The sequence below is a fragment of the Cydia strobilella genome, chromosome 25 (assembly GCF_947568885.1).
Source record: "Cydia strobilella chromosome 25, ilCydStro3.1, whole genome shotgun sequence".
NCBI classification, from domain to species: Eukaryota; Metazoa; Arthropoda; class Insecta; order Lepidoptera; family Tortricidae; genus Cydia; species Cydia strobilella.
Genome location: NC_086065.1, coordinates 1,724,390 through 1,740,870, shown reverse-complemented (window position 1 = coordinate 1,740,870; position 16,481 = coordinate 1,724,390). Strand labels below are relative to the sequence as shown.

At 36.5% G+C, this 16,481-nt stretch overlaps 1 protein-coding gene across 2 annotated transcripts in view; it reads left to right on the top strand.

The window, feature by feature from the left end:
* The window catches only part of LOC134752811 (serine protease 33), an 83,925-nt gene that overhangs the window by 59,084 nt on the left and 8,360 nt on the right, over positions 1-16,481 (top strand). For both annotated transcript variants that reach the window (XM_063688561.1, XM_063688560.1), the window contains one exon: positions 11,899-12,010. In XM_063688561.1, coding sequence (XP_063544631.1) covers positions 11,899-12,010 — 112 coding nt within the window. The remainder of the gene's footprint in view (positions 1-11,898; positions 12,011-16,481) is intronic.

Here is a 16,481-nt window from a genome sequence, read left to right as displayed (position 1 = left end):
CATTACAACAGAATTACGGATAATATCAGTTTATCATCCAAATACAGGCACTTACATATTTTTCTTATGTAATAGTCTTGAAATACCACATTACGATACATTACCTTCAAGTAATAGCCCGTTTATCCGTTGTAGCAATATCCTATGTGAGATTATATGTCTGAGTCTGAAATTACGCCGTGAGGGTCTTGAAACTGTGGCCTTGATGGAATAATAGGGTTATAGAATGTACGTAGGAAAATTAAAAATGCAGAAAGGCGATTTTTAGGGTTCCGTACCCAAAGGGTTTACGGGACCCTATTACTAAGACTCCGCTGTCCGTCCGTCTGTCTGTTCGTCTGTCACCAGGCTGTATCTCATGAACCGTGGTAGTTAGACGGTTGAAATTTTCACCGATGATGTATTTCTGTGGCCGCTATAACAACAAATACTAAAAACAGAATAAAATAAATATTTAAGTGGGGCTCCCATACAACAAACGTGTTTTTTTTTGCGCAATGGCACGGACCCCTTCGTGCGCGAGCCCGACTCGCACTTGGTCGGTTTTTTGATGTTATCGAGCCAGTTCATCCTTCTTCCCCTTCCCCGTTTTCCTTTTTTTTTCCTTCTATTATAACTTTCAACAGATTATACTTTTCATGTCTATGTATAGTCGCCATCAGATATATCGGAGCGGCCAAGGTGCTCACAAATATCTGAACACGCCTCTATTGTCTGATATATCTGATGGCGACTGTAGATGTCCAAAATATGCAATCTTTCTCCGCTTAACTGTGGCTAGTTTCCTTTTTCTTCTTCATTCTTTTTAGGATATCTATGTTAGTTATTCTTGCGGCTTATGATACTCTTAGCATACGTCTGTACAGCCAGATTCCGAAAGCCCCTATTTTCGAATTTAATCGAATTTAAACATCCCACTCCCCCCCTCTCTGCCTCTATTTTCTTTCAAATAATGTTAAACATATTGAACTAGCGGAGGAAGCAATCTCGACGATTGTGTTGTCAGTTACTTTCTCGTTTGCGGTGAGGCTGCAGGCGGATCGTTTACCGACAATACGTTGATTCAGACTATCACTCAGAAAGAAACATAATATACTCTGGATATGCTGCAACTGTATAAGTTTAAACCTGCATTTTTATAAGCAAAGAAGTGAAAGAACTGATTAATAACCAAGTAACTAGTTACAGGCGTGGCTCACTTCGCGATTTCGTCGCGTCGCTACAAGTACATGCGGCCCACACCAATTTTGGTGTCTATAGCCATATTAGTTGCCGCGCACCGCTACGGAACAGACGCCGCTCGCGGTTGCGCCACCTAGCGGTCATATCTTTCGTAATAGACGTTTTGTTAGAGAGGGAATGTTCTGTACCTAGTAATACTATTATATTTCTCAAGCTTCATTCTTCAGATATAAAAACCAGGTAGTCCTTTAACCTACTAGGCAACTCATCGCATGTTTAAAGTAGGTAGCAAAAACTTTAACTCAAACAGGTCTATCCCTACTTTTCACCTAGCCTTGATGGAGCGCGCGGCTTGCCGCCATTGCTCATTCTTTATTCTTGCGAGGCAACGAACGCACGTAAAATCATAATTTTGTTTCAAAGTCGTTTAAAATGCCTATACGTAGTGCACTTAGTGCAGTCATTATACGATTTATACGAGAATACGAGATGTAAGCTGTGGGATTATTCGTTTCGTATTCGTTGTGCAATATAAAATATATTTGTTATTAAAATTGTTCATGATCCTGGAGGTTAGTCGAGAACTAACACGAAGGAATAAATCATCCTGGGGGTTGGTCGTGAATCAACACGAAGGAATAAATCATCCTGGGGGTTGGTCGTGAATCAACACGAAGGAAAAAATGATCTTGGGGGTTGGTCGTGAACCAACACGATGGAAAGTTTGTTCGTACTTCGAACACCGATTGCGCCCGGGGGTTGGTCGTGAACCAACCAAAGGTTTAATTAAGATCGGACAGCGCGCAACGAAACAAAGGGCCCTAAATAATCATATTGTGTTGTGTTAAAGAGACGAGGGAGGCTTTCTTTTTATTTGGTTTTAGATGGCCCAACAGAAGAAACTCGAGTAAAATTGCCGAGTGATAATAGATTCTTCAGATCCTGAAGAAAAATCAGATACTTACTTAAGTGTAACTATTTTAACTATTTTTGTAAAAAACTTACACTTTGTGATCTAATACCTTGCATTTACTTAGTACCGCGCGGGCCGTGAGTCCACGACTGTTAACTATAAACCTGGGGGGCGGCCTAGAGTCGTCACGAAGATAGAACTTGCTTGGGGTTGGCCGTGAGTCAACACGATAGCAATGCATAACACAATTTAATAAATCTATAGCGGTTCTCGATCAAAACCACGCACATTTTAAAACACCAAGTTCAAGTTTTTCTATGTGCAATAAAAAATTATCTTTTGAGTTCAAATATACTTTATTCATGTAGGCCTATTTATGTAATCTAAAACCTTACGGGTTTTATTTTGAAAAACATTCAAAGTCTACCCTCGAATTAAAAATATTTCTTTTAAATTTTTTCACCAGCGCTCCGCGGTTTAGTTTTGATTTGTGCGTGTCAGAGACACGTCGGTCTAGCTGCCGAAATGTTCGGCACAAGACTACATTGCCTTTTAAAATAAATCCTTACATATAAAATATATTTGGATTTTTAATATCCAATTATATGTGACAGAATAAATCTTACTCACACCTAACCCATAGTACGGTACTTTTATCCGCCCAGAGGTTGAATTTGAATAAACACGAGACTACCTCGTAAATTTATAATTGAAACAATACAATAGTACCTATATTGGTTTTATATTACCCACATAAGTATAACTTGTCTCTAAAAGTGGGAATTGCTAAATAGGTGTACCTTCATCACGTCACGTGATGTGAATCTGATCGAAATTCCTAAACTTACGCTGGATAAAATCTCTTTTACCACAAATGAAATGGAATAAACTAAGTGGTAATACCCTGCACAATGCATATATTTTGGTGACGATTTTTGAATGTTTATATATGCATATAACCATACAAATTATCGGGATACGTACGCCAATATTGTTATGGGATACATAAAAATATAAATATATTTATAATACCGTGATTGCTTAAAGTCATAGGCGATGTCAGTACCTAAGTACCTTGTGTCTGTTTAAAAATATGATTTTACTTTTTTAAGTGATATTGAATAATTAAATAATTTGAATCATCCAATTGTAACAAAGACACCTAACTGAATTGAATTACAGGAAAATGGGTTTATTCATCATTATCTATCTAATAAACCCAATGAAACAATTTGTGAGTACTGAATATGAAAGAAAGAAAGAAAGAAAATAACTTTATTTTGCATGAAATATGGTACAAAAGGTGGTCAGACAATATTATACATAAGTAACACATATTTCACCAGCATCTGGCATGCAAAAAACTAAACTTACAACTGAAGCTAAGAAACAAACGCAAACACGTTTTACGCTTATTTCTTCATAAATACAAGTTCATGCCGAAGCCTGACAAAGTGACCATTAGAGTACCATCTAACTGAGTTAATGATAAAGCGGTTTCGGTACAATTTGGCTAAATACACGCACGAATATATTTGTTCGCATCTCTCACAGATATTTAATATTTTTTTTTATGGTCGTAAATAATGGGTAACTAGGTAAATACCTATTAACCTGTATCAAAACTGCAAAACGATTACCTTCCGATTATCTTTTAAAGGATCACCCTCAGATTATGCACATGAAAATATAAATACATAATTAAGAAGCTAATAGAAACCGTAAAAATCAATAAATGACGAATGCACCTATGGTTCAACTCTCATGTGTCGGTCGCGATACTCTTTCAGCCATCATCAATACGATGGTACCATGCAATACGTTTTGCCAAGTTTAAAATATATGTACCTTGATATTATAAGTTTAGTAACTGTAGTTGGTGGGGACCCACCACTTGCAATACATGCACATTCATGACACAAGTCATGGATTAAAATATTAAGATGAATCCACTTAATATAATATTTGTTTTCTGAACTCTCAATACAACCATAGTAGCAATACAGCAAAGGCAATTTTTTTATTTTTATTATTTCGGCTTTAATGTTTACATTTTATAAATATACAACATTACGTCGCACAGTCTTTCTTTCCTTGCAGAGCGAATACTTGAATGGAGGGCATAAGTTTTTAGATTTGATGCTTAATATCTGAATTTCTGTTGATTGATATTCATTTCATTTCATTGATTGCGTGGTTGATTGCTGTGCTGTCCCGTTCGCGCTGCGAGAATAGAAGCCGCTACACCAATATTTGTGAAAATATGGTCAATCGCGCCTTGCGGTCAATAATAGTAATTTATATAAAATAAAAAAGGTTCATATCATTTATATATTCTATTTAAAGGTACTCGTCACATGCAGCCATTTATAAATGTATACTAAATTAATTCCTAATGATGTTTGTTAAACGCTGATTTTACCTACTCAGGTTTAACTGGATATTATTATGCATTTTAATAGCTCGAATATATGTACATTAGGTACGTTTATATAATTAAATGATAAATAAATATTCTGTTACCATTAATGGACCTTGGCCCATTCATTATATGTAATATGAGCGCAATAATAAACATTTGAGTTTGAGTAAAATTACAATCTTATTTGAAAGATTACTTCGAAAGCTGAGTAGACTGCTAGTCTTATAAATTATTTTTGTTTAGAATACCTTTGGTGATGCCACACATATGACATGCTTTATGCTTAATAACTGAACAGAAAGCATAATTTATGCACGTTCATATATTTTTTAGATTTCAGGAATGTGGTGGATTTTTTAATTTGATAAAAATCAAAATATAATTCTTCTTGGGTAAATCAAAGGACTTAAAAACGACGTTAGACATGTTTCGAGCAAATACATGTTTTTTGTTAAGTTGAAGCTCTCGGAAACGCGCTAGGCCGCGTGAGTCTTTGTCCATTGCACGTCGTGTCACTATTCGTTGATCAGGAGCTGCTGTAAGCCGATTTGCGCGTGCACACGCCTAATAACTGAATTTTCTCATTGTCGTCGTCTGCTCAGAGATCATCGTAAACAGGATGAGTCGTCGTTAGACAGACATCACACGGCCTACGCGTCATAAGCGTCGACACGCGGGGAAAGACATCACAGCCACAGCGTATCCCACCCGGTATGGAGGTAACGCTGGGTTGTATCGTTAGACTAAATTACGTCTTATCTTCGTAGATAATTACACTTAGACGAGCCTGAATCTTGTCATCAATAGTGTACTGTTCTGAGCCTTCAAAAATTCCGTATCGCGGACAAGCACTGCTAGTGAATTTTAATACATTTCACAAAAGGACATATGTCTTATGAGTTTACTCGTATTAAACTTTTTCAAATCGAATTAAACTTAATGCAAAGTTGACCACAAATTGTATGGAATCTTAGTCAATTAGGTTTTATGAAGAACAAATTAGATTTTGTTTAAATATCCTAATACGTAAAAGTATATATATATATATACAACCTGGCTATACCTAATATATGTATACCTTTTTGAACCTGCATTGCTAAACTTTCCCGTGCCTCTTAACAATGCCTTATAGCCCTTATATAACTCAATTGGAACAGTAAACTTGTGTATAACATACACATATGTACATGGTAGATAATTATTCCTACAAATATGTTTTCAGAAATAAATATGCTATGATAATATTGATAATGGGAAAGAATGCAGCAAAACTTTCAACTCTTAACATCTACCTGGTTTTTATATCTGAAGAATGAAGCTTGAGAAATATAATACATGATCAAACGAACTTCAAAGTGAAGTTCGATCAGTATTATATGAGTAAGCTTCATTCGAAGATATAACTACCCTCCCTCCCCTATACCCGGAAATAAAGTTTTGCTTTAGAAAGTAAAGTCTCTAAAAATAATGAGCAATGGCGGCAAGCCGCGCGCTCCATCAAGGCTAGGTGAAAAGTAGGGATAGACCTGTTTGAGTTAAAGTTTTTGCTACCTACTTTAAACATGCGATGAGTTGCCTAGTAGGTTAAAGGACTACCTGGTTTTTATATCTTCGAATGAAGCTTACTCATATAATACTGATCGAACTTCACTTTGAAGTTCGTTTGATCATGTATTATTTATTCTATGCTATATGTTTGACAACTGAAGAAGACAAAAAAGAAATTTACCAACACAAAAAATCCAGTAGAATTAACTCAATTAACATTTTGCAGTCGCCATACCCAACCAAAAAACCTACAAAAGCACTTGCATTCGCTGTCAATTTCGAAGCACGAATTAGTCTATCATTCCGGTTAACCCTCAAAATGGCGAAGTCATCTCGAGAATATGTTTATGTTTTTTGCTCATGAATATTATCTAAAGTGTAATACTGATAGCTTATTACGCAATGAGCTAACGTGGAAGTGTGTAACTAATGAATAATAGTCTTATTACGCGTTTAACCTTTCTTTAGTTAACACCTGTCAACTGTCAATCCATCGTGGCTATTTGTAAGGTCCAGCTATCACTTTATTAAAAGCTACCGAATAATGTCATGCTTTATTATGGATGGTATAGAAAGGATCGCAATCTCTTATGGCAGAATTGTTGTAAAAGTGACCGCGTTAAGCTTTAAATAATAGTTCCTAATCTCTCCGGTGGCGCTAGTTAGGCTCTGGGACATGAGTATAACATGAACCATATAAGGCAACAAATAACCCGACCAAATTACGTAGGTTGTTTTTGGTAGTATTTCGGTGTTTGGTGGCGCCGCCTAATTACTGTTTTTTGATGGACACTTTTCATACATAGAGATTTGGCTCCTTTATACAGTCTCCATGATGCTTTATGAGCACAAATTTGATAGAAGTCGTTTCTTAAAAGAAGCAGTACCTAGTCGTAGACTTTTCACTTCTTATACAATAAATGAATACATATATTATTATACTCATTCAATGAATCTTTGGTGCTGCGAAGTTGTAAGGCTCATTGATTTTGTCTTGCGTAAGATTGTTAGACATCCATTTTACACGGTATTTAAATGTATTGGAACGGATCGGTTGATCCGTGTAAGTCTACTTAATGTTATGTACTTATGTTATGTTCTTATGTCGTCATATTGTATCTCTTTTTGTATTAGTTTGTGTAAACAATGTGTAATTTATTTTTCGCCATATTTTGTCTCTTTCCTTTATGTTGCTTTCTTTTTGTCTGTTGCCTTCCGTCATTCTCACTTGATGGTCTCATCGGAAGATCAGCGCTGGAACTCGCCAGCAGCATGCTGAGATGGGGCCATTTCGTGACACTTTATTTTCACTATGTTCTTTTAATGTATGTCTATTGTCTGTGTGTTTACGAATAAAAACTATTCTATTCTATTGTTCCTGATCTTTGGTGGTAAAAAGTGGCCGCCTGGCTTAGTTGGTTGTTATCATCATATTATCAGCCTTTTATCGCACACTGCTGAGAATAGACCTTTTCGACTACGCCACTTATCCCGGTCCTGAGCCAATCTCATCCAGAAGTGGCCCGCAATCTTCTAAATGTCGTCCACCCAACGAGCGAACGGACGCCAGGCACTCCTTTCGTCTGAAAGCGGCCACCATTCCGTTAACATTTTGGCGCACCTGCCATCGCTCTGCCTGATAACATGCGGTGTCGGATTTCGACATTCCTCGCTCAGTCTTGAAGTTTAATTTAGTTAGTAGTTATACTGCCTACGAAGTCGGAAGACCTTAGTGACTGACATCATACGTAGTGCATCTTGCTCGTATGTTTTGGTACGATTTTGCCGATTTCAGGGCTGTCCGCACAATATCTCTGGATAGCAATGCTGATTCGCTGAGCGAATTATTGACCAGCCCTCTACAAGGCGATTTCAATTCAATTCGTTTATTTCAGGTACTTAACATTAACACCCATAGTTACATCACAAACAACAAAAATAAAATTCAACAAATTTGACGACCGGTCTGGCCTAGTGGGTACTGACCCTGCCTGTGAAGCCGATGGTCCTGGGTTCGAATCCCGGTAAGGGCATTTATTTGTGTGATGAGCACAGATACTTGTTCCTGAGTCATGGGTCATGGATGTTTTCTTTGTATAAGTATTATATATATCGTTGAGTACCCACAACACAAGCCTTCTTGAGCTTCCGTGGGACTTAGTCAATTGGTATAAGAATGTCCCTATAATATATATATATATAATATTAATATTAATTAATTAGCTTATTATTACTATACCGTATAAAACAAAGTCCCCCGCTGCGTCTGTCTGTTTGTGTGTATGTGTCGCGATAAACTTAAAAACTATTGAACGGATTTTCATACGGTTTTCACATATCAATAGAGTGATTCTTAAGGAAGGTTTAGGTGTGTACGCCCTTTGTTTACCTCTGTCCTCATGTATTATTTGTGTTTCCATGTACATTTATTCTGAGGTTGTGCAATAAAGAGGATTTGTATTGTATTGTATAATTTGTTATGGTTTTGTGTAACCCGTGCGAAGCCGGGGCTGGTCACTGGTAGTAGTGAAAAACAGCATTTATACGTCATTATGACGTCAGCGACGTCATTATGACGCCATAATTACGTCATTATGACGTCGATGACGTCACTTTGCTACCTGGGATTCTACTTCAAATTATCTGTTAGCAAACATTTAGACATGTGAACATGCGATGTATTAAGTGATTAACTGTTTTAAGTTAACATAATTTAGTACGATTACAAACAATTTGGTGCAACCGACGTTTATTTAACGATTAACCTTATTCATAAAACTTAGCAATGCTTTGTTAAATTCTGTCTCTTTTTAACAAACAAAAATGACAAAATGACAGAGTAGCGGCAACAGAAATACATCATCTTTGAAAATTTCAACTGTCTAGCTATTACGGTTCATGAGATAAAGCCTGGTGACAGACGGACGAACGGACTGACGGACAGCGGAGTCTTAGTAATAGGGTCCCGTTACCCTTTGGGTACGGAACCCTAAAGAACTTGTATGAATAAAGTCCAGCATAAAAATATGCAACCTAATATTGTCTTCGGTTACCGCGATAGTTTCTAATGAAATAAAACTATGAAAATGGATTACATCGCGTATATTGAATTTATAATACATCCCGACGTTACGAACCCTTTACAGCTTTTGTAGCTTTACCTCAGGCACCCGTTGACCACGAACGCTGTAAGGGTCGCGTACTGTGCGGTTTAAGAGGAATTTCCTCCCGCGTACGCTGCGGCTGTGGAATGAGCTCCCTGCCGAGGTTTTCCCGAGGGGCTACAGTATGGGGTTCTTCAAAAAAGGAGTGTACAGGTTTTTAAAGGGTCGGCAACGCGCGTGTAATATCTCTGGTGTTGCAGGCGTTCATAGGCTACGGTAACTGCTTACCATCAGGCGGGCCGTATGCTTGATTGCCACCGACGTGGTATAAAAAAAAAAAAAAAAAAAAAGGGGTTCGAAACGTCGGGATGTATTATAAATTCAATATACGCGATATAATCCATTTTCATAGTTTTATTTCATAACATGCAACCTAATTTAGTAGTTCAACGCACAAGGCTCATGCTTTCCCGCCTCTCATGCATGATCTTAAGTACCTATTTCGTACATAACTATTCGGATATCCGTACAGGAACTGGCATACAATTAGTCCGATAACATGAATACATGTATGTAATGCTTATCTAATAAGGGGGGCGGTTAGTATACAATCGAATTATGTGTGCGATGGACGTGTGAAAAAAGTTAGGAAAAAAGCGGTGGAATAGCGAAAGCAAACGTAATGGCTTGAAAAAGTGATATGCAAAGTGTTATAGTGTTTCTAATATCGGTCCCTTTTCATTGTTTTGATTTTGTTTTTAAACTAATTCTCAGACATTGCATTTGTGGTTTTTTTAAGTTAACTACCTAACGACTTTAAGTCCTATGCCTTAATGGTTTTAATGTTTTTCATTTTAGATGTAGAGTATCCGTACTTGCTATTAGAATTGTAAAATTTTTAGTGTTATATTTTTTTTCTACTATGAAAAGTCACGTTATGTGTACGTTTTAATTTCATTATGATACCAAGTTGGATTATTATTGTTAAGGGTACCTAGAGCCTAGGTAATAATTAATAAATACTACTATAGGTACTACAAGAATTTTCAATCATACTTAAAATATCAATGATTTGTGAAATGTATTTGTATTGTTTATAATTTTACTATGCTCTCAAATATGTAAAAATCGAAATCATGTTAGGTCAACTTAGGTTCCCATAGCAGTGTTGGCCGACACGTTAATGCAATTAACCATTAACTAGTACAAATTAAACGTAAACTGTAACCGTCCGTTACGGCTTACGGTTCAATTTGTACTGGTTAATGGTTAATTGCAATTAACGTTCGGCCAACACTGTCCCATAATACAAACTTCGCTTAGTTTGAGGTTGTTAGATCTGCGTAAGATTCTCCTCAAAATATTTACTTTATTTTGTCAGACATTACTCATTAATGTTGACAAATTTTTGAATTTATAAATCAACAGGAATGGAAAATGAAAGAACTAGCAGTAATTTAAGATTACTGTGATGTGCCGAACTGAAAATGAAGTTAATAATTATAGTAGTAATGTTTCTTCTCGCTGGTTTGACGAATGAAGTGAGAATTATACGAGTGATACGACGGAGTGAGAAGAAGATACCGAAAGTGGATTGGGAGAACTATACGTTTGAAGGTACAAGTAAAGTTAATTAAATAGGGAATATTACGCAAAACCCTGTCTAATTGAGTGTAATTTTTAATTTATGTAATTTTAATTATAAGAAGGTTTTTATTTACATACATACAAGATATTTACAGTGGTACTACGTAAACGAAATTAATAACTAGCTTAAATCTAAAATAGGCCCTTGTGGCATTGTACCTAGGATGCTGGCGGCATTTCCTCGCTGTATCGCAATGCTGATACGTTGTGCGAGGAAGCCGCCAGCTCTTCGGTCACCAGTTACGTCAACCAGACGCTTCGCGATTTCTGCAAATTTTAATTTAATTTATAACGTATTTTAATTGTAATGCTTAATTTTAATCTTAGGTTAATATAATTTGTATTGTTGTGGACCATCGTTGTCTGGATATAAATAAATGATTATGATTATAGGGGGCGCCACTAGCACATACTGAGCGGAGCGATAGAGGCAAATAACGAAATTTTGATATTCGCGTTTCGCGGTATGCCTCTTCTGTAAACAAACCGCCTTGATGCATCAATGTCATAGTGAAACAAAGAATTTCTACAGTTTGAATTCATTAAAGGAGGCCAGTGGTTAATACGAAAGTTCAAAACAGTGTTCAAAATAGTACCTTTAAAAAATATAAGGGGTCACTGACCTGTCCCAGTAAATTGGGGTAATTTGACAGAATCTGAAAATTTACCGTCCTCTTTCTCTCTTAAGTGTATAGCACTTAAAACGTTACAAAAGTGCGCTTCGAGTTCGAAACCGGTGAATCATGATTAACATCATCATCATAATGTTTCTTTCTAATCACTATTATGACCAAGGGCCTGACACTCTTTTGATAGAGAAAGATAGTCTTATTGCGATTCCTATAAGAGGAAAGAGAAAATAGTCCCATGCTTTATCCTTATCACCGACCGGGTGGTATCATAGGTAGGAGGCGATGGCGATATACCGAAATTTATAAGAGTGAAAGAGAAAAACCCCTATGCTGCCCAAATTTTATATGAATATTCTTTCTCTTACCCCCGGTCGCTCGGTGGCGCGTCTATAACTACTTGTATATACTATGTCTATGATTATGACTAATATTCTATCTCTTTCTCTCCAGGCTGCGGCATAGCTGTTGGGAAGCAGACAGCGCAGCGGCGCATCGTCGGCGGTGACGATGCGGGTTTCGGAACGTTCCCCTGGCAAGCTTACATCAGGATAGGCTCCTCCAGGTACCTTGTTACAGGGCTATAAGGTTCAATTTCCAATCGTAGTTTATAAATATACATTCAATACAGGATACAGAGTAAGGCATCATTCTCACGAGCGCTTTTTCAACGCGCGTTAAAAAAGCGTTAGAATGACACAAATGGAAACATGTGTATTTGTTCACACGCTAGCGGTAGCGCTTTTTATCAAGCGTTGTTGGATTGTCAACTGTTGGTCTTTAAATCGAATTTAGCGTGCGGGCAGATTCAAGCGCTTTTTTAACGCCCCTAACAGCATTTATACGTCATTATGACGTCAGCGACGTCATTATGACGCCAGATTTACGTCATTATTACGTAATTATGACGTCGCTGACGTCACTGGTGCCTAGGGCGCGTTGAAAAAGCGCTGGTGTGTAGGGTCACTTAATGTAACTTTCGGATATCAACTGCAGACTGCAAGCTGTATTTGTCATTTATGTACTGTCCGCGCTAATTCCGTGCACGGCTGAGGAATGTTAGGAATATTGGGCGTCATCACCGAGTGGTGTCATTTTGTACGTACGGGCGCGACGCACAGCCCCCCACTTCCTCGACCTCCGAAAGCACGGAATTGGCGCGCGGACAGTATTTATCAATTCCCTTGATAAAAAAATTACGGAATGAACGGTAGTAAGGCGACGTATATCTATTTATTTAATAAGGCGACGGTGAATGGCGCTCATTTTATCAACGAAATTGACAGACTGTATCTGTAGGCTGCAACCACGACGCCTTTACAGTAATGCAGCTGCAGCAACATCCGAACGTCACATTTATGGCTTACTATGACTAGAATAGATTTTGATTGACTTAGCATTGATCATTTTTGTGGCGGTCAATGAAACCCTAGTTTAAGGTAGGGTCAAGTGGGAAAAGTGGCTCAGTAAAAAAAGGCCGGGTACAGTGGCTCACTCAACCTTATTTCAACACGAGAGGCGATATTTGGGCGACTGAGCCACTGTTCGAGCTAAGCCACTGTTTCCGCCTTGACCCTACTTAGCGCCACTTTCATTCCACTAACCCGGGGTTAACCGGTTAAACCTGGAGTTACCATGGTTAACAGACAATTTAAAACTGGGTTAACGGTTTATCCGGTTAACCCCGTGTTAATGGGGTGGTGCAAGTCTAACCCAAAAATACTCTACTGAAACGCGAATTTAAATAATGTATTATATCATGTACAAATACACTTACAAGTAAATTAATAACACTAAACAAATTGTATAAATTTACTTACACATAACAATCACATCACCGAAATTAAAATAGAGTAGGTACTTGGAGTGACATTTGAATTTTAAAGATCTGTTATTGATTTGATACTTTTGATAGAGTTAGACCGAGGTAAGTCTGCAACGATTTTGATAGCACACGCAGGCAAGTGTTACTTACACGTCGTTATTTCATAAAAGTTTGACGTTTAAAATAACATAACATTTTTTTTTCGGATACCAATACATCTCCATATTATGTTAGTAATAACTTATATTAGGTGTGTTAATAGAAAGTATAATTATAATTACAATTGACATGCATGGCCATCCAGTGAGCGAGGATATGGCTGTCCATCCTGTCAGCGATCACCTTCGAGAGTGTTGGCATAGAGTAACTTATACTAGAGCGGTACTGTCATAGTAAATTTTGTAACCCCAATAAATTCACTGCCATCTGTCGACACACTTTAAAACTAAAAATGAAGATTTATAATAATACGATAAAATGTTTTTAAATATAGATAAATGATTTTTTTTATTTGCATTAATTATTTTTATGACTTTGACCCATGTTCTTTCACTGATATGCGTTAAAATTGTTAAATAACAAACGAAACCGTCAACGCCATCTATACGACTGTAGGCCAAAACTAGTAGCGCCCTCTGAACGAGAATCAAATTTTCTTGATTTTCGAGGCACGTTTTTTCCTTAGACTGTATCCATCTATTACGGAGTTATATCTATCTTTGGTGTTGGTGTTGGTACTGCCCCGCATGCGCTCGCCCAGGGACGCCAAACACTCGCACTGCGTGTGCTATCAAAATCGTTGCAGACTTATCTTGGTTGGTTTATTCATATGATATGATACATCTCGAGTTGAATGACGAATAGGACAGTTATTTTTATATGAAGTAGCTGTCACATAAAATATTTGTAAATGATTTTTGAAGTTTAGCACATAAATTTTAAATAAAAAAATATGGAAAATGAAATCAGATCGAAATCAACTTTTAAATTCGAATATGCCTCCTGCTTTTGATTTTAACACTTCATTCGCTTATTCAAATCAAGTACATGTAGGTTTTAACGCTTAAAACACTTTGCTAATAGCTTTATGTGTACATACTTAACCCTTTATTGTGCAATGAAGTGTAGGTTATAACAATAGAGAAATAAGTATAAATAAAAACTTATTTATAATTAATTTTAAGTCACCGGCAAGCTCGGTTCTCCATACAAACTTAGTTACGCTCTCATTTTAAAACGACTAGCTAGATTGCTCTGAAACATATAATAATAATTATAATTAAATAATTAATTAATTAATGTAATTAGTTTATGTAGCTTCAGATACCATAGTGGAAAAAAAGCAAATTTTAGTTTTTCATACAAAACCCGCGCGGCAAGAAGATGTTGATACAATTCCTCGCCAGTCTGCCTGTGACCACGAACGTAACGTCACGTTCGAAACGTCAGGCCATAATTAAACGTAATTTTGTACGCGATTAAGTCCCGTATTAGTTTTAAATTATGAGTGAAAATCGTGTTAGTTTAAATCAGTATATAAAACTTGTTTTGGCTCCATTTCGTTTGTTTTATAAACTGGAGCTATATTAACTAATTACAGACCTAGATATAACTCATGTCATTGTACATGCAAAGTTTCGTTACAATCCAACACGTAGTTTTAAAATGAAACGAAACTCCGTTTGTATGGGAAGGTAAAATTCGGCCGAGCTTGCCGGGGTCTCTTAAGTGAGCTTAATAAGCACTAACTTTTAAACGGTTTCTAAATTTATTATTGTTTGAGTAAGGAAACTGCCGGAAAAGTGCATGGCGAATTTATCAATGAATTTATTCATAATTGCTCCATGCAATTTCGCAGCTCACTGTACCTATGAAATGCGCAAAACTTGTCTACTTATTTCTCTATGGTTATACAATGTAGTATGAATGAATCTTTTAAAATGATTTTTACGTCTAAGATCCTAATCTGTTAAACAAAAGCCATTGTTACTTTTGTGTGAGCGATCGGCTGTTGTGTCTGAGCGCGTGCCATTGTGCCTGAGCGCGTGCCACGTCTGCCTGTCAAAATCGTTGCAGACATCTCGATCTGACTCTATTCACATGTTATGATACCTCTCGAGTTGAATGACGAATAGAACCAGTTATTTTCTATGTGAAGTAGCTGCTGTCACATAAAATATTTGTAAATATTTTTAAGCGCGTGCTATTGTGCCTGAGCTCGTGCCACGCGCTCAGACACAATGGCACACAATGGCCGACCGCTCACAGAAAAGAAGCAATGGCTTTTGTTTAACAGATTAGGGTTTTAGACGTAAAAATCATTTGAGAAAATTCTTACTATATAAATTTGGAGGCTCCTTTTATACGACTACCAAATAAATATTTTCAAGGTTAATGATTGTAAGTTTATACAAAATGATTTTTTTCTCTAACCAGAATCACACTACCTATATTTTGTGCGCTAAAGGGTTAATATTTTGTGACCTAACAATGAAAACTAAATTTGACTAGCTATGAACAAAAAATATTTGTAAACTTTCTGTGTAACGGAATCCCCTGCGGAATTTCTTACTAACGAAAATTAGTTAAATGTTGGTGATTTAAAATGTTCATAGCAATTAGTCAAATTTATTTTTTGGACTAATTTATTAGTTACCACAAAACACCGATTTCAAAACGAGTAAATTAAATTAATATAAATATAAAAATAAATATTGTATTTGGGATCCGTGGGGCTAATTCGAACTATAGATGTCTGAATGAGGGCCACAGGATGCACGCTAGCAGCGTTTGGTTTCGTGGCTAATATCAGAATAAATAACTAAACTTCAGCAATAATAGCAATATAGGAATAAATTTTACTTAATATCGTAAAACCGAGTTTTGTAACAGGCAACCCAGTCTCATTTTTTTAATAATTGTAGTAAAAATATTTTTGGAACTATTAGAGTTTTGAAACTGTTATGCAAACATTTATTTCAGTGTGGTGGAAGTACTTGCAGCTTCCAAATATGAAAAATTACACTGTCATCAAATTATTTCTCTTAGATTATATGCAACCTCAAAAATTCGAAAATTCTAATAACCCCTTAATGGGTCTCAAATATCCCTACTTTTCGTTTTACTTTTGTACACAGTTTAGACTTTTATCTTACCTATTTACAAACGAAAATAAAAACATTATTTAATAATGTACTCTTTTTGAAATGGT